Source organism: Podarcis tiliguerta (assembly GCF_965153285.1).
Source record: "Podarcis tiliguerta genome assembly, chromosome: 8".
In the NCBI taxonomy this organism is placed as follows: domain Eukaryota; kingdom Metazoa; phylum Chordata; class Lepidosauria; order Squamata; family Lacertidae; genus Podarcis; species Podarcis tiliguerta.
Genome location: NC_139541.1, coordinates 55,582,385 through 55,606,869, shown reverse-complemented (window position 1 = coordinate 55,606,869; position 24,485 = coordinate 55,582,385). Strand labels below are relative to the sequence as shown.

Sequence of the window (24,485 nt, the reverse complement as noted above, 5' to 3'; positions counted from 1 at the left end):
AATGTCTTTCGTCGTGCCTGCCTGCCTACCTGCTCAGGGTGACTCACCAGAAGCACAAATCACACTTTCCATCCCACGTTCTGCCTCCCCCTCCTGCGAGAACATTTGTGGCAATGTTGAAGGATTCCCAGGACTCTCTCCCACCCTGCACACACACACACACACACACACACACACACACACACACACTGTGGGATCTGGATTTGAGCAACAAACCCTCCAGACAGCTGTGTCAATTGTTCTTTCGTTCAGCCAACATCCCTGCCAGCAAAGATGTGTGTGTGTATATGCACTTAATGCATCATGTTTGTGGACACCCCAATCTCCAAGTGGCGAGAGACTACAGGGACGCCTGCACTTACCTGGGATTTTCTATTTCCTTGGAAAGGAGGTTAATGGAGACTGTGGTGTTCTTCGGTTGTCTGGTTTTATTGACACATATGCACAACCTGAGAATGAGATAGGTGGGCTCCCAGCATTAACACACCAACAGCTTTTATCTCCCCATTAGGGTTTCAGGGAAGCCCCTACTCACAGTTCTGGGTCCAGCACAGAGCAAGACAGTCTGTTTCCCTATTTGACAGTGAGCTGGTGCTGTCAAAACAGTTTGTTTATAGCTCTGAATACACTACAAATTACTTGACACACCTTGTTAAACACTTCTGCCCTTCTCCCTTCCTCTTCCCCTCTTTTCCCCATTGCTTTGGTGGGAGAGAACAGGGGAAGGTTTGCATCAAAATGGTCCAATCGTTCTGGTCAGCAGGAGATGATTTGATCTGGAATGTGAAAAGGGGTTGTAGTTTGTGGTTTGTGACAGAGGATCTGGTTTGCATGCAAAAGGTCCCACGTAGGGATGGAAGGAACCACCCATTTTGGTTCTCTCAGTTTTCCAATCCCAGATTCAGTTCTCCACATATAAGGCAGTTTTCTATGTTCCAACGTGCAAAGGAACAGCAAACAGAAAAGGTGCAGAATACATTTGCAGCATCGCTTGGGGGGCACTACTGAGCCCTTTGCTTCTCAGAAAAAGGTGCCATGGGTGGGAGTCAGCAAGCTTGAAGCCTTGTCACGTCTTTTGAGAAGCAAGCCACAGCTGGAAGCAGATCACCTATATTTAAAGGGAGTGAAATTGAATCAGTGGGCTCAGATAGCTGGATCTGCAAGAGGGAGAGGCACCGGGAGCTTGTTCTGAGTTCCTCCCTCTCCCTGGCAAATTCTAGGCCCATCCTTCTCACCAAAGTGGTAAACTGGCCCACTTCCAAAATGGCCCACAGCAGACTGCAGGAGCAGGGAAGGTCGCTCAACAACACATTAATTAAGCTCCTCCACTAAGAAATTAAGTAAATCCCTACAAAGAGAAAGCAAGCATGTCAAGGACAAAGGTTGAGGGTAGCTTTCTCCCTCGCATGCTCAATTTCTATGTGTGTGTGATTTATGTAGTTATTGTACAGATAAATATTCAGTTACTTGGACCCACACCTTGGCACAGCCCAAACAGAAGTTGACCAGGTAAGTCCAGAAATTCTGACTTGGGGGCAGGGAGGATAGGTTTATTTGATTTTATTTATTACATTTATATCCCACCTTTTCTCCAGAGAGCACAAGGTGGTGCACACAGTTCTTTCCCTCTCAATTTTATCTTCACAACAACCCTGTGATGTAAGTTAGGCTGAGAGACAGTGACTGGCCCAAGGTCACCTAGTGAGCTTCATGGTTGAGTGAGGATTTGAACCCTGATATCCCAGGTCCTGGGACGCGGGTGGCGCTGTGGGTAAAAGCCTCAGCGCCTAGGGCTTGCCGATCGAAAGGTCGGCGGTTCGAATCCCCGCGGCGGGGTGCGCTCCCATCGTTCGGTCCCAGCGCCTGCCAACCTAGCAGTTCGAAAGCACCCTCGGGTGCAAGTAGATAAATAGGGACCGCTTACTAGCGGGAAGGTAAACGGTGTTTCCGTGTGTGGCTCTGGCTCACCAGAGCAGCGATGTCACGCTGGCCACGTGACCCGGAAGTGTCTTCGGACAGCGCTGGCCCTTGGCCTCTTGAGTGAGATGGGCGCACAACCCTAGAGTCTGTCAAGACTGGCCCGTATGGGCAGGGGTACCTTTACCTTTACCTATCCCAGGTCCAGTGCTCTAACCATTACATCATACTAGCTCCTGTGGATGGCCCAATACATTTTAGCACCTGAGGCGAACCACAAAATGGCACACACAAACCCCTTACTTCCAGAAAAGGAAGGTTGAGTGAAAATCTACATCAGGAACAAAGGGGAGGGGTAATGCTTTACATTAGAATCCCTGTGGATCCTGCTGCCTGAGGCAGTCACCTTACCTAGTAACCTCATGGGTGGGCCAGCCATGTCTGTTGCACAACAGTGCCTGAATTTGCCAGTATGTGACTGAATCCCACTCTAAAAGAGCTGCAGTCTGGAATCGCCCTAAGGCTGGGTCATGGAAGAAATGATGAACAGCTCATCAAGAGTGGGAGCTGGCTCTTTGAAGAAAAGGATGGTTTGGGGGCTTGAACGCAGGGGTCAGAGTGGAGCGGCAACATTTCCTTCTGCGTCCCCTTGTCATCCTGGTCAAGGTGCTAACTGTACAGCCTTCCCCAACCTGATGCCCTCCATATATTTTGGACTACAGCTCCCATCAGCCCCAGCCAGCATGGCCTGAGACTCTGTCAGATTCACGGAAGGAGAAAAGATGTGTGTGTGTTTACATATGTGTATACAAACATATCAGAGAACCCATTTCTACTGTTGCTTAATGACAATATTCAACACCTCTATTAATTCTCCACTATCCATATTTTGTTCTCCTCCAAATCATGGCCTTCCCACACTTCCCCCTTCCTCAATCCAGATTGTCTCATGCTCCTTCCTTTTTGGAGTATACCTGATATGAGAAGATCCGGTCGGAAGGAGTGGAATGTGTGAGAAGGCAGCACTTTGGAGGAGAATGTCATATGGACAATAGAGAATTAAAGGAGGAACAGGAAGCACTATGGATGGCCAGACTTTGAAAAACTGGTATCACTTAATCAAGTTCATCAGTGTTGTTTAATTAATTAAACTAAACAGTTTTAATTGGATTTTGAATAAATGTGCAATGAATTGTTCCTGTTTTGAAATTTATCATGTTATTATTGTCTTCCTCAGGGAGTTGAGCAAACCTCTGTTCTGAATACAGTAGTGCTTTTTATAGGGTAGCGTAGGGGTTGTTGGAGACGAGTTTAAGGCCGGAAAATATTTGGGAACCCCTGCTTTCATTCCTTACCCCCTTCGCTTCTTGGTAGAGGCACCATGCTTTCAACAGTGGCATAGCCAGGCAGAAATGCAAGAGGTGTTGTCTCTTTCTTTCTTTCTTTCTTTCTTTCTTTCTTTCTTTCTTTCTTTCTCTCTCCCTGGCAATCACTGCACCACTAAACGTGATGCCACCCCCCTAACGCTCCTCGTGCCAACCAGGTGTTCAACGCCCAGAGCGTGTGTTAGTGAAAAAGATATTCTGCTGGGTGGGTCTGTGTGTGTGGAGGGGACAAAGAGAGAGTGACTGTGGCGAAAACTTCTTTACTGTGGTTTTATCCTAATGAGAGTGTTTTAGCCGTGGAAAATTAAGCTCCTTTTTATATCATAAACTGGACTGCATTACATAACCACATATCCTGCAGGGATTATCATTGGGCACTTGCATCAAAGCATCTGCTGGTCATTCTTCCGGGTAGAGCAGACACCAGCCTTGTGCAAAGGGGGAGAGAGAGAGAAAGCGAAAGCAGGGATTTTTGAGGGGAGGAGGGGGACTGCACCCCCACACCTGCCAAATGCTGCTATGCAAGGTTCCAAATAGACTCCTCCAGTAGAAGATATGTATGTTGCACACATCTTTTGTGGAGCGTGAAAACTATCTAGAGGTTATGGGACAGGCTCTCAGGGGACCCACCCAGATGGTGTCTGGGTGTTGAAATTGGATGCAGCAGAGGAAAGGGCTGTGGGGTCCCCAGGGCCAGCCTGACAGCACTTTGTGGGTGAAGGGATCCTGCTGGGGTGCCTCTCTGGGGAACAGCCAAGCAGGTCTGGCTGGGTTGGATTGTTATGTAGGAGAGGGAAGCATCTTGGCAAACATAGCCATCCTTGGCATCTTCAAGCAGAGGCTTGACAACCATATGTCAGGAGTGCTCTGATGGTGTTTCCTGCTTGGCAGGGGGTTGGACTCGATGACCCTTGTGGTCTCTTCCAACTCTATGATTCTATGATTCTATGATTCTGGGCAGCACCTCTTAAAGATGCAGCAGGGCTCAGTCCTCATCAGCTGCACCAGCTGTACAGTGTCTGCTTCATTTTGCATCTGTGCAGTGCACACCTGTGGGTGCCTCTGGCTGTGCTGGTCTCCAGGTGGATGGCAGGTGGCAGTAAGGGAATGGTGTGAGCTACGGAGTCCATTGAGCTGCCTGCAAGGCAGAAAATCAAGGTAGCTAGAACCAGCTAAATCGCCTTAAAGCTTTTGACAATTAAACAGTATACAATTTTGTATCAATAAACTGTGGTGTGTCTCCCAGGCATATCCTTGCGAAGGCTGTGTCTGCTATATAATGCAAAATTAAGCATCTTGAACATTTCCATTTGCACAAAGCATCCAGCTGGCAGAAAGTGGTTGTCCCATCTTTGGCAAAGAAATTAGACCCTTTAGTGCTGAGAGCTTATTCTGGCTAGATTGAAAAGAAGAGGGAGGAAAAGCGAATTCACAGAGATGTCTAATCAGCAGCAACTGGCGAGGAAATGAAAGTGGAGCCTCCTAATTCAGAGGCAGTCTACCAGATCCTGTGGGACAAATAAGAGTGTAGGGCGCTGTCTTCCATGCCCCACTTGTGAGCTGCCTGGGAGCATCTGCCTGCCTACTGACAGGAAACAGATTGCTGGACTGGTTGAACCTTTGGTCTCCTCCAGCAGACTCTTGTTACGTTGTGCCTGAGCATGTGCAGAGTACTTTCTCTTAACAATGGGTTATCCCCCACAGCCAGAGTCTGACTGGATCAGACCAAAGGCCCATCTGGCCTGACATGTCTGCTTCCACAGTGGCCCACCAGATGTCCCGAAGGGAACCTCACAGGGAACCCCCCCCAACTGATATTTCCCACAGGTGTAGAGGAACCTTTTGGGGGCTGAGGCGCACAGCATTGCTCCTGGCAACCTGTGTCAGTGGGTGGCCTCTGACATTTACACAAACACAGACCCTTCAGTACCCACTGAGACACTGGCACACGTAGCACTCAGACACCGAAATAAGATCTGACGGTGAGGGTGGGGGAGAGAATCCTGTCAATCCTAGAAGGTTGTGCAGAAAGATCAAAGTCACAGCCATACCTCAGAGTCCCTTCTCATTTTACTTGCCTGAACCCTCCTATCAGCCTTCTAGCTCACACATTCCCATTGGTAGTGGGAGGCACCAATAGCCATGCAGCTGCGTAATCCCCTTTTCAAAGCCATTCGAGTTGGTGGCCATCACTACACCTTGCGGCAGGGAGTTCCACAGTGCAAGCTGTGTGCTGATGTGTGAAGAAAAGCTTCTTCTGGTCAGTCTTGACTCCCCCAACCTTCACTGGATCATCCTGGTGCTTTCTAGCATTATTAAAGGGAGGAAACCCTCTTTCTCCAGCCTAGTTCTATATAGGCTAACTAGTTCTATTCACCTGCTCTCATGCTTACAGCATGAACGGAGCTTTTAGAGAAGTCTCTCTCTTTCTCTCAGGAATATACTATTTGCAGTGCCCAGCTCCTTTTAACTGCGATTGCATGTTGATTTGCAGTGAAACACTCCAGATTGCCGGGGGGGGGGGCACTTCCCTGCAACAGGACCAGGAACAGCTTGCCAGTACTGTAGCTGCAGCAGTTCCTGCCCTGAGGAGGTTAAGTGACTCGACCACTTGATCTGGCAACGAGGGACGCCCAGGAGGTTCATGGGATCCCTTATAAAGAGCTTTCTCTGAGGGACGGACACACACGGCAATCTGCGCACACGTGCCTGCACCCCCCCCCCCCGCCGCCGCCGCACACACACACACAGACACAGCGACTTTGCTGCTGCCTGATTCATCCTCGTTTGCTGAGCTGCAACCAAAGGGCTACCGGCTCTTGATTGCGGGCAGGCAGTCCTGTGACAAGAGGAAAACAAGCTGCTCGTTGCCATTGCCACCCTGCTCCCCTGGAAGGGCAGAGAGGAGGCAAGATGGACCCGGCAAGAGCTGGGCCCCCAGAGAGCAGAGGAGCCCCTCGAGATTCCGGCAGCAAAGCAGCCAACGGCGGAGGGCAGCCGAAGCAGGAGGGATGGGAAGATGCCCGGGCGTTTTATGAAAACCTTTCCCCCAAAAAGAAACCCAAATCAGTAAGAGATTTCTTTTTTACTGGGGTGGGAGGAAGGGTCAGCAGGTGGCCTGCCTGGCAGGGTGGTTTGTTTACTTGCATGTTTGTACATATAAAGAATATGACACTCTGGCTGGGTGCAAGGAGAAAGAGAGAAAACCCATCCTCGGGAATAGGAAATGTCAGCTGAGGAAACCTGTTGAATCTCCCTGCTTGGCTACCTCCAACTGTAGAGTGTTGGAGGGCTGGGAGACCAGGGTTCAAATCCCGCACAGTCATGAAGCTCACTGGGTGACCTTTTTGGCCAATCACTGTTTCTCGGCCTAACCGACCTCACAGGGTTGTTGTAAGAATAAAAATGGAGAAGGGGAAACCATGTATGCCACCTTGAGTTTCTTGGAGAAAGAGGTGGGATGTAATAAATAAATAAATATAATAAATATAATAAAAATAGGCGATGTATGGTGGAGGGAGGCCCACCTGCTGTGGCCACAAGGAAGGGAGAGCCCTCAGCTCAAAGGTGGAACACAGATTTTGCAGGCCCAGCCTGCAGCATGTCCCGTTAAAGGATTGCAGAGGCCTGGGAAAGTTGCCCTCCCTCAACTCCCACCAGCCTGGATCAGCAGCTGGGAGTTGTAATCGGAAGCATCTGGAAGGGACCAGGTTGGGGAAGGGTGCCTTAGACTCGAGGGGTCTACAGACAGGTCTATACTCGATCTATGATGGTTATTCATTTCACTTTTGAATTGGTTCCTATGAAGCACCTCAAAGTGAGTTCACAATACGAAGAAAACATATAAATACAATTAAACACAATCCAATACCAACTGGAATGGACTGATGATCCGACTCAGTATATGGATCAAAGGCACATGTTGTACAGCATCATCGAGATAACGGGCATTCAGCAATGTTATTTTTCCTGGAAGATGCTGTTCTCGCTTGCATGGAAGAGGCCCATGACAGCTGCAGAGATAAAGCAGGAGAAGGGAGTAAGGAGTAGATGTAGCCATGAAAACAGAGTGTGCCTTCTTCCTTCTGGGGACCAAGGTCAAAACCTTGCGGGCTGAGACACACATTCCATCTGTTAAGAACACTTTGCCAGTTCATATGCCCAGCAGGTGGATGTGTCTGTGCGCACACACACACACACACACACACACACAGCAGGCTTAAAAACTGCTACTCCCAAGTATTATTTCTGGATGATGTGGTGGATCATCACCATCTGAGGCTGGTCCTTCTGTTTACTGCAGGAGAGTGCCAGATGTCTCAGGGTAGCCTGAGTATCAGCGTTTCTTTCTAACATGACTGCTGGAGACAGCCAGTTCAACTGGCATCACCTGACAGACTAACCTGGGTGAGGACCTACCAAGGCCACCTATATAAACCTTACTGAAATGGATATGAATTGTGCCGAAGTGCTTCACAAGCCATGGGCAGAGCCATCACTCACACCTGCCCATCTCCAAAGTTCACGATGTCACCACTCCAGCCATCTGACTGTTTGGCTCAGGGCTGGCCCTATCATTAAGGTAAAGGTAAAGGTACCCCTGCCCGTACGGGCCAGTCTTGACAGACTCTAGGGTTGTGCGCCCATCTCACTTAAGAGGCCGGGGGCCAGCGCTGTCTGGAGACACTTCCGGGTCACGTGGCCAGCGTGACGAAGCTGCTCTGGTGAGTCAGCACCAGCGCAGCGCACGGAAATGCTGTTTACCTTCCCGCTATAAAGCGGTACCTATTTATCTACTTGCACTTAAGGGTGCTTTCAAACTGCTAGGTGGGCAGGAGCTGGGACCGAAAGACGGGAGCTCACCCCGCCGCGGGGATTCGAACCGCCGACCATATGATCGGCAAGTCCTAGGCACTGTGGTTTTACCCACAGCGCCACCCACAGCTTAGCCCTATCATTAGGCAGTATTAGCTGTCCATTTACTTACTTCACACATACTTTAACAGGCTGCAAAGCTCTTGCAAGGAGAGAGAGTAAGATCTGGCCCACATACATCTGCAACAGCCTGCATAGATTTTCTGCTCATCATTTGCTTCTCTGTGGTCCCATGTCTCCTCTCTAGGGTAGTGTTCGCATCCCTGTTTACTGTGCACACACAATGTTATCCAAAATGCACATGTATCCTGGACTTTGTTATACAGTACAAGACTACTGCTTGACGCCGTGGTTTCTCAAACCAGCTTGGAGTACTTAAGCCACTCTTAATTCACCTCTAGCCAAGGTGTGAGCACCTTGGCATAGGGTAAAGACAAAAACAGATATGAATCTGACATTAATGAAGCTGTGCTGATGTGAACAGCTAGTGGGAGAAAGAGCTGTGAAACACAATGGGACTCCAATCTAGTACCCACCAAATGCTTTGGATTACAACTCTCCTGAGCAGGGTTGGGTAGGGCCATTTTGCTGTTCTGCCTCCTGAGGCAACTGCCTCATCTTTCCACATGGGAGGGCAGTCGCTGTCCATGAGTCCCAGCACCATAAGGCTGTGCAGACTAGGGATGATGGGAGCTGTAGTTCAAAATATCTGGAGGGTGCCAGGCTAGGAAAGACAGTTTCCTTTTGAATCAAGCTTGAAAGGCCCAGTGCTAACAACAGTTGGCAGAAATACATGAGTTTTTATCTGAACCCATGGCCAAAAGAAAACCATGACTGCTTTTACTTTCCAGAACAGTGAATGGGTAGGGCCTTAATTTCTGATCAAAAGGAGGTAGGGGCACTGCTCCAGTCAACTCCCACCTGCAAGAGAAATGCTTCCCCTCCTGCCCTGCTCTGACCAGATTTGGACCTCCCCAACCTTTTATGGTGGCCTTTCAAACAGGGGGTTGTTTGTGGGTTTTTCACATCTAGTTTTGCCCTGTACCTGGTACTTGTCTGGGGCACTCCCTTGCAGTTTTTTTTTAATTCCACATCTCTGCAGATTTTTAAGCTTCTGGTGAGGCAGGTTCCTTCCCTTCCCCCTCTCGGTTCCCGGCCCAAATGCTGGTGGCCTTTGCCAGCTGGCTGGCCCTTGTGGCTCGCGGACTGGCTCCACTTCAGCAATGCTGAGATTGGACTGCTGAAAAACAGCCCCCCACCCAAGGGCCCCAGGCTAGCCTGAAAGCTGGCCACAGGGAGGGAGGGAGGATGTCCCAGCACCATCCAGCTCAGGTCCAAAGTGTGGTCCTTTCTTGATAGGTAAAATATACGGAGTGTAGGGCCATTGGAAAAAATGTGCATAAAATGTGCTTATGCTAATTCATGCAAACTGATGCCTTTATCTAACTGATGCAAATTTAAATGCCATAGAAGGCCAGTCAGCTAATTTCTCATCCAACTCACCCCAGATAAATTCTTAAATTAATTTTCACAGACCAACTCACCCCAGGTCAGTTCCTCTTCAATTAATTTATCCCCCATTAATTTCCCCGTAGATCCTATTCAGAATCATTTCATTCACCACCACCCCATTCACGGCTGCCAAATCATTTCGAGATGAAGTCATTTTTACTCAGTTTGGTCCCCAAATTAATATCCTACCCAGTTATCCTGATCACCCCCAGTTCAATTTGCCCCAAATTCATTGCTCTCCCATGATCACTTGTGACACTAATTAGTGGTCGATAATATTATTTCTGGACATATCCAGGATTTGTCCGTCGAAAATAGTATCTGGGCTGAATTTCTGAAAATCGGCAAAAATGTCCAGGAAAACCCGGGCATATGGAAGTGCCTCCCCCAAAAAAGAGCTCAACAACTTTTGTGTCCAGATTTTCACTTTTTGAAATATGGCAACCCTGTATTAAAAAGCTTCTGTTGATTTCTGCAGATCAAACTGCAGTTTCCTTAGGACATCCCTATTTTCATTGGAGAAATGTGGGAGGGTATGGAGATATGCGACCCTCAGCCAAGGAGATAAGTGGTAACTGTACAACCTTTAGAAGACATCTGAAGGCAGCCCTGTATAGGGAAGTTGTTTTTTTTTAAAAAAAAAAAAAGTTTAATGTTTAATTATTACCGGTATTTTTATATGTTGGAAGCCACCCAGAGTGGCTGGGGCAGCCCTGTTAGATGGGCAGGGACTAAATACTAAAATTATTATGATTATGGAATAAGATGTCCCTATTTTCACTGGAGAAATCTTGGGGTGTATGCTCCCCCCTCCCCACACCCAGCACTTTCCCCATAAACACCTGCTCTTGGAACAAAAGGCAATCTGCAGAAAACCCGGGTTGCTGTTTGTTCCATTTCAGTGTTAAAATGTGGGTTTTCCTGAGGAAAGTAACAAAACAAAGTGCTTGGACACAGAGTGGGAAAGCACTAACCGAACCTGTGGTTCAAAAGGTAAGTGTAAATGAGCTGTAAGCTTACATGGAGGTCAGACTATTATCCAGTCTTTATTGAACTGCTTTCAGGGCATTTATACTCCTTCCTGTTAACCATTGCTTCACCTCATACTTTCCAGTGCATTTCCCCTGTCCCTTTCCTAATTGCGAAAATTCACTTTCTTTTTAAACGGACTTTTAAAAAATTCTTACAACTTGAAATTCTTACAACTTGAAATCACATCCTCTTGTAAATTCCACCTGGAGCAGCTGAAAAATACGAGGTCATCTCTTTTTATGGAAAAAATCCTTTGTTGCCCTAGGGCAGCTGTGGGCAACCTCTGACCCTCCAATTATTGCTCAACTACAATTCCATCAGCCCCAGCAAGCGTGGCCAGTGGCTAGGGGTGATGGGAGTTGTAGTTCAGTAACATCTAGAGAGCCAAAGGTTGCCCACACTTGTGCTAGGGCAATGGAGCACTTCAGCTGTCCAAACATTTCTGGTATGTTCTTCCATCCCTCCTGCAAAATACAGTCTGGGTTTGACCTCCACAATCCCTATGCACCTGACACAAGGTTTTCTGGCTGGAGGCCTCCCCCCCCCCACTTCCATGCCTTTGTTTTTTACTCCCAGGGGCAAATTTCTCACTTGACTATCTCTGCACTCTATATTCCTGGAGGCTCCTGGAGTTAATAGGATTAATAGAGCACCATTTCTCTGATCTAGCACTTAAATTCTGGCTGCCTGGCAGCTTTCAGCTGTGAAATAACTTGCATTCCTTGATAGTAACTCTGCCTCCTTGTCTCTTAGTACAATGCAATGGTGTTCTGATCTCTTTTGGGATGCCAGGCTCGGATCAGAAACCCAGCAAATGTAACCAAATTGCTCCCTTCTCTGTTCCATTAATCTTTCTACTAAACTTAATCCTCCACCCCAGGTATAGAGAGTGAGGAAGAGGATGGTCTGGAAGAGAGCTGACCTCATTTTTCTCTCCACCCCAATTTCAATCTGCCAGGTTCTGTTTGCATTTATGCAACCAGCCCCTTCCCTCTCCTCCCTGCCAGCCAGGGGCTGCTTTCTAGATCCAGACATCTCATTGGCATTTCCCTGACCTTGTGCAACCTTGGCTGTTGCTAGGATAAATGGGGCTTGCTCGGAAGTATTGCCATCTCCTGCATCCTTGCAAGAGCTGAAGGTTGCTGAAGGTCACACGTGCACTGGGTCACAGGTCCTGATGTTTGTCTGCCGTAATAAGAGAGAGCCTGACAAAGAGAGATTAATGCAGGAATAAGACTTGCATGGTTTTCTTAACTAGTGAAATGCCTGTTATTACAAAAGGCAAAATGGGAATGTAGATGGAGAACCTGTACGTTACTATTAATATAGAAAAATAGGGGTGGTTGGCTTTTGCTGCCTAACTCCCCAAGGGACCAAGGCCCCTAATTCTATGATTGGTCAGAGATGAATGGATGGAGGCAGGATGCAGTGAAAGCAAGGCAGATCTTTATCTTTCTGTTGTGTTGCAACAGAGTTCCCTCCCAGTGGCGTAGCGTGGGTTGTCAGCCCCCTAACCCGGGGCAAGGCAAGTAATTTGCCCCCCCCCCGCTGCCCTGTCCCTCCCCCAGATAGTCCCTCGCTCTCTCTCCGCACCGCACGCCTGGCACCCTCCCCTCCACAGTGGGCGGCGACCCGGGGCAAGACAAGTAATTTGCGCCCCCCCGCTACACTGTCCCTCCCCCAGATAGTTCCTTGCTCTCTCTCCGCACCGCACCGCACGCCTGGCACCCTCCCCTCCACAGGGGCGGACCCGGCGGCTCGGATCGGATTCGCACAGCCAGCACTGCAGTGAGAGGGAGTGAGTGAGCCAGGTAGGGGCAGAGAGCTGCGAGTGCGAGCGCGCGCCCCCCAGATGTTGTGCCCGGTGCGGCCGGCCCCCCCTGCACCCCCCACGCTACGCCACTGTTCCCTCCCTTCGCAAGGAGGCAAGAGAGACCCAGAATCAGAAAGAAACATCTCTTTTAAGGGTTTGCATTTTGGCATGGAGAAGGAGGACATCCCCTCTACAAACAATCAGAAATTACATTGATTGTAATTTTCACGAGAACTAGTGTTTTGAGAGAGGGAGAAAAACTTTGTTTCTATCCACTTTTCCCATGCCATGTCAAATTTTATAAACTTCTATTGGGTCACTTTTATAAAGTCAAGGCTCAAAAACAGGACCTCAAAGGCAATTGGTACACTGGGGTGGGGTCATCCCAGCAACAGACACAAAGCAAGATCAGTTATTTTTCAGCTCTGCCAACTAACAGTATAACATTTGTCAGCCAGAGACAACTAAACCAAATTATAATTATTTTTTTAAAGAGCTCTCAAGGCAGCCTCAAACAAAAATAAAACAGACACAAACAAGGAAATCAAATAATTAAAAGGAAAAAAAACCAGGGGGCTAAAAACTAGAGCAACGCTAAAACCATCTGTAGTAGCAAGGAGAGGTCAGGGGAGTTATGCCTACGGCAGGGATAAGAAACAGGATTTGGTGGGTAGGCTGGATACTAACCTGTCCCAGCACCCAAGGTCATTTTGACAGGTGGGCAGGGCTGTGAGGCACTCCAGAAAAGGGCACTGCAGCAGGAAGCCATTATTATTTTTTATTATTTAATTTTATTCCTTGAATTTGTATCCCACCCTTCCTTTCCAAGGAGCTAGGGGCAGCAAGCTGATACACAGTTTGAAAACAAAGCAATCCGCCCCCCCTAAAACAGTTAAGGCATTAAAAACAACAGCAGCAATTACAACTAAAAACATTTATTTCCTGGCACTGGGAATACTCTGTGGTACAAATTGTCAACTTGGGGGCAAAATCTGGGATTTTGAGAAACTGCTATGGGTGTCAGTAACAAGATGGCTGCCGTGGGGGTGCAGCATAACACAAAATGGCTGCCACATGCAAGAGAACAGAGAAGGGGACTGGGGGAAACGGTGTCAGCGTAGTCCGTCCGGTGGATGTTGAATCCTGGCATCCAAGAAAATGTGAGCATGCTTCAGGCGAGAAGGTGTTCAGCGCTGGAGAAGCTGAGTCAGTGCAAACAGGAACTGAGCAGGAAGATGAAGGCCTCATATGAGGATCGTAAAACTTAATCGCCCTGCAACCCCTGAAGAGCTATTAAAATAATATTTTAGCTAATTAGTAACTCATGGCTCCCACATTATTGAGAATTATTGTTAGAAGGGATGTTAATAACTAGTTAATAGCTGACTACCTTGAACAACTAATGGCCCAATAATGCCTCATATTTTGCCTTTTTGAAATGTGGAGAGGTGGTCTTAGGAAGGTGTTTCTACTTTTACACAGATTTCCCAAGGTCTTTGACCTCTGTTTTGGTCTTGCAGCTCAGGTGCCGAGCGGGGTCTGAATTAAGCTTGCAAAAGAGCAGGTGGGGGTAAGAAATGGGTTGCACTGTGTGCCCCATCCATGGCTGGTTTAAAAGTCCTTCTTGCCTGTCCACATTAGCACTTGCACACCAGACAGGATCTCCCAACAAACAGGACTGCCAACTTAAGGGCTGCTCTGTCAGTCTGCCTTCAAGAGCTGCCCAGTCAGCAGCCATTCAGTAGCAGAAGCATTCGCCTCTGTCGTCATTTTGTTGCCTAGTTAAGGCTTTCCTTTTTCAGCAGGTCATTGCGGTGGATTTTAATTTTTTTTACCCCAGTCTGCATCTATGTTGCATTTAGAACTGTTTTAACTAGGACATTGTTTATATATGCTTTTTATTATTAAAGCACTTTGAGATGTTTTATAGGAAGTGGAATCCAGTGAATAAATAAAGCCATCATGCTGCTATTTCAAAGGGCAGAGACCAGCCTCATGAAATTGCAAGATCCTGCCAAAGAAAATGCGGAGTAATTTGCAGTGTTGCACATATTATCTCTCCCAGGAGTGTCCAGTTCAAACTTTTTGACCCAAAGTGCCAATTATTCTAAAGGGGGGGGGGGGGAGAGATTGTAGCTCTTGACTTTCACTTCCTGTGCTGTCTTTGGTCTCTTTCCCAGAACAGAGAGTGTGACTCCTGGAATGAGTTAATTCTGCTCATGCATGGGAGACAAGCCATATCTCTAGTATGATGTACAGACTCTTCCTCCAGCTATCAGTCAGTGGGGGTTAGAGGGGGTTGGTGGGGCTGGGAAAAATTTCTGCCTGCAGGGCCATTGTTAGGTACTTGGTTATATAGTTTGCTTTCTTCTTGTTTGTATGCTGGTTATTTATACATATCTGTATACATTTTAAGTTGTTTTAAACTGTTCTTAATATTGTGTATCATTGTGTTTTAATATTAATGTTGTGTTTTAATGGTTGTAACTCATCCTGAGACCTGAGAGTGAAGGGAGGGTAATAAACTGTAATAATATTAATGGTTTTCAGGTATAGGATACACTTGGAATTTTGCTAATTGAGCTTTTTGGCAGCTCCCCCACCCCCCAGAAGTCTTGTTTTTCATTTGGTTTCATTTGAGACATTTTTATTAATGCATTTTAAGTTATCTTCCCTATTGTTTTTACAAAAGCAACTTGATATGTTTTTATTCATTTACCATGAGATAATGAGAAAGTGTTATACATTATTATATTTTATAAACACTATTCCATTACTTTTTATGTTGTTCATATCTGTATAATGCCCCCAGGAAGGATTTTAGTTTGGCCTGAAATAAATTATATTTCAAGCCCCCCATTTTTTCTCCATGTCAGGGCTGCTGCCCTCATTTTTGTGGTTGGCTTTCAACCACAAAATTTGCATAAAATTTGCATGTGCTAATTTATATATGTGGATGCCTCTGGGAAATTATGATGTTGGGTGGTGGGGGTATCACCAATTATTACATTTATATCTCACCTTTCCTCCGAGGTGCTCAAGGTAGTGTACATGGCTCTCCACTTCCCCATTTGACCCTTACAACAACCCTGTGAGGTAGGTTAGACAGAGAGACTGTGACTGGCCAAGGTCATCTCTGAAAGTTGTAGCTGAGTGGGTCCTAGCTTTAAGTAGAAGGTGTGGGTATGACCTGAAGCTCTTGATTATATTGCTACTGAAAAATATGCAGGCAGTGTCTTTCCTCTACATGGCAAAAAGATTCCTACATTGCAGGGGGTTGGACTACATGACCCTCATAGTCCCTTCCAACTCTTTGATTCTATGACAATCAATATACTATATTATTGAATTAAATCAGGCTTCCCCTACCTGGTGCCCTCCAGATGCAACTCCCATCAGACCCAACCAGTAGGACCATGGGAAGTATAGTCACAGACATTTGGAAGTTACCAGGCTGGGTAAAGCTGAATTAGAATAATATAAAGTACGTACAATTTTATGACATCAAATTCCATCAGAATGGCCTTAATGGATCGAACTGAAGTCCATTCTGCATCCAGCAGTGGCCAGTCAGATTTTCTGGGATGTTGACAAGTTGAATATGAAGCTGATGGCCATCATCGCTTGATATTTGTCCTCAACAGGAGCACCTGGTGTTTAGAAGCTCCCTTTGGGTGCCATAGGCAATATGGCCGTGGATAGGCCTGTTGTCTTTCATGGGGCACTACCATCTCTTTCTCTTTCTCTCATGCAGCCAAAGCCCCAAAATGCCATCACGATTGCTGTGTCATCGCGAGCCCTCTTCCGTATGGAAGAGGAGCAGAAGATTTACAATGAGCAGGGTGTGGAGGCCTACGTGAAATTCCAGCTGGATCACGAGAATGAGCCCTTTCTGCCTGGAGCAGCCTTCCCCTTCGTCAAGGTCTTTTCCTTTTCTGATGATTTTGTTCACCTCCAGATGGAAACATCAGATTCTGGGTTCAATATATGGGGATGAAGCAAGTGCTGGCTGTCACTTATCAATAAATTAGCCCAGGCGGAGGTTTTATGATTGATCCAATGAAATGTGGGTCGTGGTCTGTTGCAATGCTACAATATCCTTGTGCTGGGTGTCTCCCTGAAGGTCTAATGTAAGACTCTGGGCACTGGAGAGTCTGTTGGGGTTTTTAATGCCATACTACCATCTATGTGCAAATACTACTAAACACCAATATCCTTCTTGTGACCCCCATTCCAAAGGGTACTGAAACCCAGCAAGCACTGGAACCCCTGAAACTTCTCTTTGCTTTGAGAAATGGGATCTGCTTAACAGTGCTTTAGGGAGGGACCTCAGTCGGAGAGCCCATGGTTTGCATTACGGAAAGTCCCAGGTTCAGTTCCCAGCATTGACCTGAAAGGATCAGGTGGCAGGTGAGCAGGAAAAGGGACTTTCTCTCTGCCTTTGGAGAACCACTGCCAGTCAGAATCAATATTGAGGTAGATAGAAGAACCAAACCATATAAGGCAGCTTCAGGTGCAGCACAATCAGGGCTTCCCCTGCTTTTCTTTTGCATGCTTTTGATTAAAAAAGGATGTAAAGTATCTGAAAGATGAGCTGGTCACCTGACAGTAAGTACTGTACTGATGGTTTGGGGCCTCCTTCCCCCACCTGTTTATTGTTTTATTTAAGGAAGTCCGGTTGTGTTCTTGGCCAGACTGCTCTGCCATCTTTGACTTTCTAGGCACTGGAAGCTGTTAACATGCAGCTGCGGGTGCTCTACCCAGAGAGCGAAGAGCTCTTCGACATCGTCCTCATGACTAACAACCACGCTCAGGTGGGAGTCCGCTTGATCAACAGCATCAACCATTACAGTGAGTAACCGGAAGGCACCTCCCTTGACCAGAAGCACCCAAGCAATTGATGGGTTACTTGTCACCTATTTGCAAACTACCAAGTTGTCTTGCTTCTATACCAGTCTAACTGTCTTGAGTCCCCATCCCATAAAGAACCCTGGTAAATGTATCTCAGTCATGGTGTTAGAATGGGGTGGTCCAATTCACAGCCCAAGGGACACATGCAGCCCTTCAGGCCTTTTTTGGTGGCCCTCAGCAACATTTGATGAACCCTCAAAGCCCTCACACTGGCTTTGGGAAGTAAATTAGGTAAATAAGTACATCAGAGTGCTGCCTTTGAAAGATGCCACCTGGATTTCCTGACAAACAGCTCAACAAAACTTTGACGTCAAAAGGCAACCAAGGAACCAGTGCAGGTGCTACATCCGCTGGTGGATTGCGCTTCCCAAGGCCTCTCTCTTCCTCCCCTCAATGTTTTCTTCTTCTTGCTCTCTCTTCCAGACCTGTTCATCGAGAGGTTTTGCATGACAGGTGGGAACAGCCCCATTTGCTACCTGAAGGCCTACCACACCAACCTGTACCTGTCATCTGACTGTGAGAAAGTGAGTGAAGCCATAGAAGAGGGTGAGTGAAGGTGTTTGTTGTCCTTCGCCTGCTGTTGGAAAGGGAGTAGGAAGTCACCCGTGTGTGCGAGTGTGTGGTCTGTTGGCCCGTGTGGGTTAAAACCTAAACTATTTTTTCTGTTGTGACTCTCCCCCCTCCATCCCAGAAACCCCAGGTACTCTAGTTTTGCATGTGCAGTCTTGTGGGCTCTTTGTTTCCCCTAGCAGACTGCATGAACCTGGGAGGGCTCACAATAGGTTTATGAGGATTTCCTCATTATGATAGTAGTAAGTAGGGTGACTGCCTGTGGTATGAGATGAATTTGTGGGATGGATGCCTGGGAAGCAAGAGCTTGTTTACTACATGCAGAATCAAGTTGCCTAGAAGAAATGGTTGAGGTTAGGGCTACTTCCTTTTGAGGATGGCGCTGGGTTGCTTTGCTTCCTTGACAGAATCGTAGAATTGTAGAGATGGAAGGGACCATAAGGGTCATTTCATCCAACCCCCTGCAATGCAGGAATCTTTTGCCCTAGTGGGGCTCGAACCCACAACCCTGAGATTACCAACTGAGCTATTCTCTTCAGATAAGACTGGAGAGAACTCTGCCTGACCACAGTCCGTTTGACAGGTCCCCACGCCTAACATTCATCACACACTCTGACATATACACCACATTGAGGATATTGTTTAGTTTGCTTCAATATAACTCATATAGCATTTTGGGTTTTACAGACCTTTACATATTTTTTTAAAAGCAGAAATTGAAGTGCGAGCCACCAGGAGGCTGAGCTTCTAGAAAGTGCCGCTAGATCCTTTTCTTCTTCTTTCCCCAAGGAATTGCTGCAGCCACCATCTTCAGCTCCAACAGGGACGTGCAGGTTTCAGAGAACCAGCTGCGTGTAGCCTTCGATGGAGACGCCGTGCTGTTTTCAGACGAGTCTGAGCAGATTGTGAAGGCTCATGGCCTTGACAAGTTCTTTGAGCATGAGAAGACTTATGAGAACAAGCCTCTGGCTCAGGTACGGCTGAGAATACCCAGAAATGCATTATCAGGAAATGTTGGGATGGCCACAAGCTGGCTGAGCTCAGGAGCCAGGCAGGTTGTTTGATTCCCTGTTTGCTTGCTTCTTTGGCAGTGTTTTTGGGTTGTTGTTTTTTTGCAAACCACAATGAGGAGGAAGAGGAGGTGAATTTATTTCTGAAATTTATTTTTAGTTGATTTGTAACTGTTTTTAAAACAGTTTAATCTTTCAACCTTAAGAGCAATTAGGCTATGAAAATTATATGGGGGGAAACTGCATCATTCAAACCTTGCTTAGACTGTCTCCCTACTTTAGCCAGTACTTAGCAATAGAGCAGTAGAACCTTTGGTGCTACAGATGTTGCTGAACTACAACTCCCATCATCCTTGGCCAATGGTCACACTTGCTGATGGGAGTTGTAGCTCAGCAACATCCAGAGGGCCAAAGTTTTCCCATTCCTGCCATAGAGCAGCTTCTTTCAGCTCATCCTTCTTCACAGGCTGTGCATCTTCTTGTTTCTTCTCTCCATGGAGCCCATGCTCTCTGCAGCACTCTTCATCCTGACTTTTTCTGGTTTCTACCTCTCAACTCTCCCTCTGTTTGCTTTACTTATTACATACACCATTCCAGCTCCCCATCCCAACCTCTTCACCAATGAGAAGGGCAGGAGAGTTGTTTTACTAAGTAGTTCCAGGTTCCCAGAGTCATTAGGATTCCTTTGCCACTCTCCTTGTGCTTGTACAGTGGTACCTCTGGTTACAGAACCTTCAGGTTACAGACTCCGCTAACCCAGAAATAGTACCTCGGGTTAAGAACTTTGCTTTAGGATGAGAACAGAAATCGTGTGGCAGTGGAGCAGCAGCAGCGGGCGGCCCTGTTAGCTAAAGTGGTACTTCAGGTTAAGAACAGTTTCAGGAGAAGAACGAATTAAGTTCTTAACCCGAGGTACCACTGTATTTTAGTTTTGCCTGTGAAGGAACACCCTCCAAATAACCCAGTGTCTAATCTTTAAATTAGCCATTGGCCTTTCAGATGGAGCTGTACTCAGTCTCCCATCATACCTGGCCATTGGTTCTGCTTCTTGCGGGGTTGGGAGCCCACAATATCTGGAGAATGACATGTTTACCAGCCTCTGGTCTTACCGAAAGCAGCCATTCTATACAAAAAAAAGAACAAATACAAAATGGGGACTCATCATTATTCTTTCACAGAGGTCTTATGGCAACAGTTGCACCAATTGCAGACTCTGTGTGGGTAGCCAGAGAGGTTTATTTTCCAACTGTATGGAGAGTGAAGAAGGAAGTTCTGGTTGACCTTGTCTGTTCACCTCTCCAGGGGCCACTGAAAGGTTTCTTGGAAGCTCTTGGGAAGCTCCAGAAGAAGTTCTACTCCAAGGGGCTGCGCCTGGAGTGCCCCATCCGCACGTACCTCGTCACGGCACGCAGCGCGGCCAGTTCTGGAGCCCGTGCCCTAAAGACTCTCCGGAGCTGGGGGCTGGAAACAGACGAAGCCCTCTTCCTAGCCGGCGCCCCCAAGGGACCCTTGCTGGAGAAGATTCGCCCACACATCTTCTTTGATGACCAAATGTTCCATGTGGAAGGGGCAAAGGAGATGGGTACCATCGCAGCCCACGTCCCTTACGGGGTGGCTCAGAAATCCAGGCGCTTGGCACAGGCGAAACAAAATGAGAATAGCAAGTAGCAGAAAAGAGCGGGGCCGGGCTAGGCCTGCCTTTGATACACTGAGAGCAACATCTCTATGGAGAGATGAAAAGTTTAGAACACCTTCCATGAGGACTAGATCCAAAAGGGTTGGGATGGCAGGTGTCTTGTTTGGGGTAGGTTGTTTGGGAGAAGGCTTCCTTACACCTACCTGTACACATTGCACTTTACAGAAATGCTCTTCCCTCTGCCTCACCATAACCTTGCGTGCCCATCACACCATTGCTGTCAGTATGTGCTGGTAGACTTTTGCTTCTGCCCTGCCATCCACTCACAATGCTTCAAGTTGATTGTCACCTTTTGCTCTTGAATATTCATGATATGTACTGTTTTTTCTTGCGGGCTGCCGCAAGGGGGCTGTGTTTTATTACACGCTTCAACAGTTGCATTGTGCAGAATTTGCTAATGGTGCCAATTTAAGCGTTGTGAAATTCCCAGCTTTCAACACTAGTTTTGAAAGAAAAACAGCAATTTCTAGCTCTTATGTTTGCAAGGATGAGCGCAAAGCATGTGTGCAATTCCTTGATGGAATTTATCTGGAATCAGAAGCCTCGGAGAGCAGGCATTGGTTGGGTGGTGAGGCTGGGCATGGGGTGACCTCCTGAGACTACCCCCAACAATGTGCCCAACCCACATTGAGCACCCCAAAAACGGTCAAAGGCAGTGATGACCAATGGGGCCCATCACAAATGGATTGCCCAAGGGCCCCTCAAAGAGATTGACTGAGAAGGAGGCCTGCCAACAGAAAAAAATGCACCATACAACTCTTTCCAGGAAGAACTCTTATCAGGAAGGGCCACAGCTCAGTGTTTAGAGCATCCACCTTACATGTGGAGGATCGCAGGTTCAATCTCCGGCATCTGAGAGACCTCTGCCTGAAATCCTGGAGAGCTGCTGCCAGTCAGAGTAGACAGTACTGGACTAGATGGTCCAATGGTCTGACTCAGTATAAGGCAGCTTCCTATGTCTCCCCAATCTCTCATGGCCAACAGAAGCTAAATAATTATGCAAAACACACATATTAATGCAAGTTTGCTTCATTCTTCCAATTTGCTCATCAAATGTGGCTTTTGTGAATGTCCCATGCCTGCCCCAACCTAAAATCTGCATCTGCTTCACCTCTAGCCAGCTTATGCACACTTACATTTTGCCTCGCTCTTTCCAGACAGAGGCCTGTGCTTTAATGCTCCATGTCTGAGCATTCCCCACCCCCACCCCAAGCAAAAAGGAGAGAGAGCAAGCACAGGATGATCTGTGTTTTCTTTTTATTTCTCAGTGCTTTGAGAAAAGACAGTAAATGAAAGCTGTGTTCCTGAGTCCGTGTGCTGCAGTGGATGGTGCTGGATCATGGACTATGACAACGCAGGCCCAGATCCCCACTGAGCCTTGATGGCCACTGTTAGAGACTGAAAAATCAGTCTCACTCAGCCTAACCTAACACACGTATGCACATACACCATCCTTAGAGGAAAAGCAGGCTACAAATGTGATAAATACACAGTCTGGAACCTTCCCATTCCAAGTGTGTCTGGGAGCTTTCCACCACTTACCCCCTGGTTTTTTCAGCAGGACTCCAGAGGTCTGTTGAATAATGTGGCATCTTCCATTTTTAACCAGTGTTGCATTTTCCCTGCTGTGCTCAGGGAGCCGTTCCCTGCTTGACTGCCCATTTGCCACAGTGGAAGCAGGCGGAGGCTGCGAAAGGTCATGCTTCTGTGTCTGCTGGTGGCTTTGCTTAGGAATGAAACAATGCAATCAATGGCTGTCTGTCCTTCTGGGTGTGTTATCTGTAATAAATTCTGTCTATGTTACCATTCGTCCCCCCTCCTGTTTGTGAACTCATCATTGGTATGTTGATAGCAAGCTGAAGTGCTCTTGAACATAAGGACTAGAAACTTGGAAGAGTGACAGGGAACTAAGTGACAGCAACACCCCCTCTAGCATAGTACTAATTTTCCCTTTCTTGTGAATCAAAACCTAGTTATCATACCACTTATTGGAGAATATCCACCACATCTTGCCATTGGAGGGTTATTGGGCATTAGTATTGGGTTATTGGTACACTGTAGACCAGGGTGGGGAACCTTGGCCGTGAAGTGGGGTGCAAATGCATCTCTGTCTGGCCCTTGGACTCTGCCCAAGCCACACCCCTTTCCCTTGCCCACCCTCCTTGCTGGTCTTCCTTTACTCCCCCCTTGGTTGTTTTTGGCTGCCTTGAACTCTGATCATGACTCTTGCTTGCCAGGATGAAGGACAGAGCAGTGTGTGTGAATGTGTGTCGGAACTAGTTTGCTGTATGAATGTAAAATGTACATTTCTTGTTTTGCTAGCTTTTGCCTCTGGCCCCACCCAGCACTGGCATGCGGCCCTCAGAAGGAATGTGGCCCTTGGGCAAAAAATGTCCTCCACCCCTGCAATAGGCCCAAAGTAGTTTAACAGAAGCAGTTCTACAGTCTCATTCCCCAATTTATTACAGTATTATTTTTTGAAACCTTTTCCCTCGCTTTCTAATTTCCTTATTGCTTCCTTTGGCCTCTTTCCCTCTGAGGAAGAGAAGGAGGAGGAGGACCTCTTTTTCCTCCCCCTGCCCCTCGCCAACATCTCTGTCTCCCAGCCATCTTCACTTGGCATCCAGGGAATTGCTGGTGCTGGCACCCATCCAACTGGAAAACTATTGCATGGCCACGGGTGGGGGTGCAGAGGAGTGAGGAGCCCCCGTAGGCTGTGGGACTGTTACGGGTGGTTTTTGGCCCACCATTTGAGAAGTGTATTCAAAGCCAACGTGAGCACAAATGCCACCTTTTTCTCATTGCCAGTTCTGCATTTGGGTTCCGCCCTGGGCTAAAAAAACTCCCCACTGCCTCAGGCTTCCTCCCATCCCAATGTGCATATTTGAATCCCACCCAAGCTCTGCCTATTTTTAGGCCTGTTAAATTTAGAAGGCCCACTCAGATTGCACACCCATATTTCTGAGAAGGAGCATCTGGCACCATTGCCTTTCCAGCTACTGAAACGTTTGATAAGAGGCACGCTTTGTCATACACACGAGATTCAGAGGCCGTTGTCTCTGCTCTGCTATCTGAAGACAATGGCTTTCAGGGGCAGTATCCCAGCGAAACTCACCCCAAGGTTCCTCCTCATAATCTTCACAGAGAAGACCAGCGAAGGAAGACACGCTGCCCTGAAAGACAGCCTAGCTACCATGATCCATCCCCTCTGCACTCCGGATATGCTCTAAGGCAGCTATGTCCAAAGTCTGTTTTGGGGGCCTAATCTGGCCCCTGTGGCAGTTTATTTCCTGGGGTAAAATCCTTAAAAAAAAGGTTAACTTTGGTTGGCCCTTTGGTCGGCCCTCACGGCCCTTCACTTCATCAAATCTGGCCCTCTTTGAAAAATGTTTGGCCACCACTGCTCTAAGGAACGACCACTCTCCATTAAGACCCCAAAATAGCTGGAAATAAATACTACAACAAGGGTGGCCAGACTTTTTCGCCAAAGGACTAACCCTCCAAAGTTGAGTCTGGCCAAAAGTGGGTGTGGCCAGACTAGAGATGGAGGAGAAATCCCATTCAGTGTGCATTTAATCAATATATCAAAATTTCACTTCCCAAAACCGCATGAGAACCAAAATACAGCTGTTCTTCAAGATTCACATATGAATTTTGTGATGCAGTTCTTTAAACAATATTTACAAAAATGCTTGTATTAGGGGAAACATTTTGCCTATGAAATGTTGGGCAGGATGCAAGGGGTTTGCTGAAGGTAGATGCCT

The 24,485-nt window shown here is 47.3% G+C and overlaps 1 protein-coding gene across 2 annotated transcripts; it reads left to right on the top strand.

The window, feature by feature from the left end:
• Window positions 1-5,820: 5,820 nt before the first annotated feature.
• On the top strand, window positions 5,821-22,524 carry NT5C1A (5'-nucleotidase, cytosolic IA). 2 transcript variants are annotated; one of them, XM_083453148.1, is made up of 6 exons: window positions 5,821-6,371; window positions 16,289-16,456; window positions 17,256-17,385; window positions 17,869-17,991; window positions 18,805-18,989; window positions 20,328-22,524. In XM_083453148.1, exons 1-6 carry the CDS (start codon window positions 6,216-6,218, stop codon window positions 20,691-20,693), a joined length of 1,128 nt encoding a protein of 375 aa, XP_083309274.1. In that variant the 5' UTR covers window positions 5,821-6,215; the 3' UTR covers window positions 20,694-22,524. The 2 variants fall into 2 exon arrangements, with proteins under 2 accessions (XP_083309274.1, XP_083309275.1); XM_083453149.1 differs by lacking the exon at window positions 5,821-6,371 and adding an exon at window positions 13,208-13,694.
• The last annotated feature ends 1,961 nt before the right edge of the window (window positions 22,525-24,485 follow it).

Bases quoted from the DNA above. Each gene is read 5' to 3' on its own strand.
- NT5C1A (XM_083453148.1), top strand. From the start codon at position 6,216: ATGGACCCGGCAAGAGCTGGGCCCCCAGAGAGCAGAGGAGCCCCTCGA. The intron at 6,372-16,288 runs GTAAGAGATTTC...TCTCTCATGCAG, and splicing joins CCAAAAAGAAACCCAAATCA to CCAAAGCCCCAAAATGCCAT. The intron at 17,386-17,868 runs GTGAGTAACCGG...TCTCTCTTCCAG, and splicing joins CAACAGCATCAACCATTACA to ACCTGTTCATCGAGAGGTTT.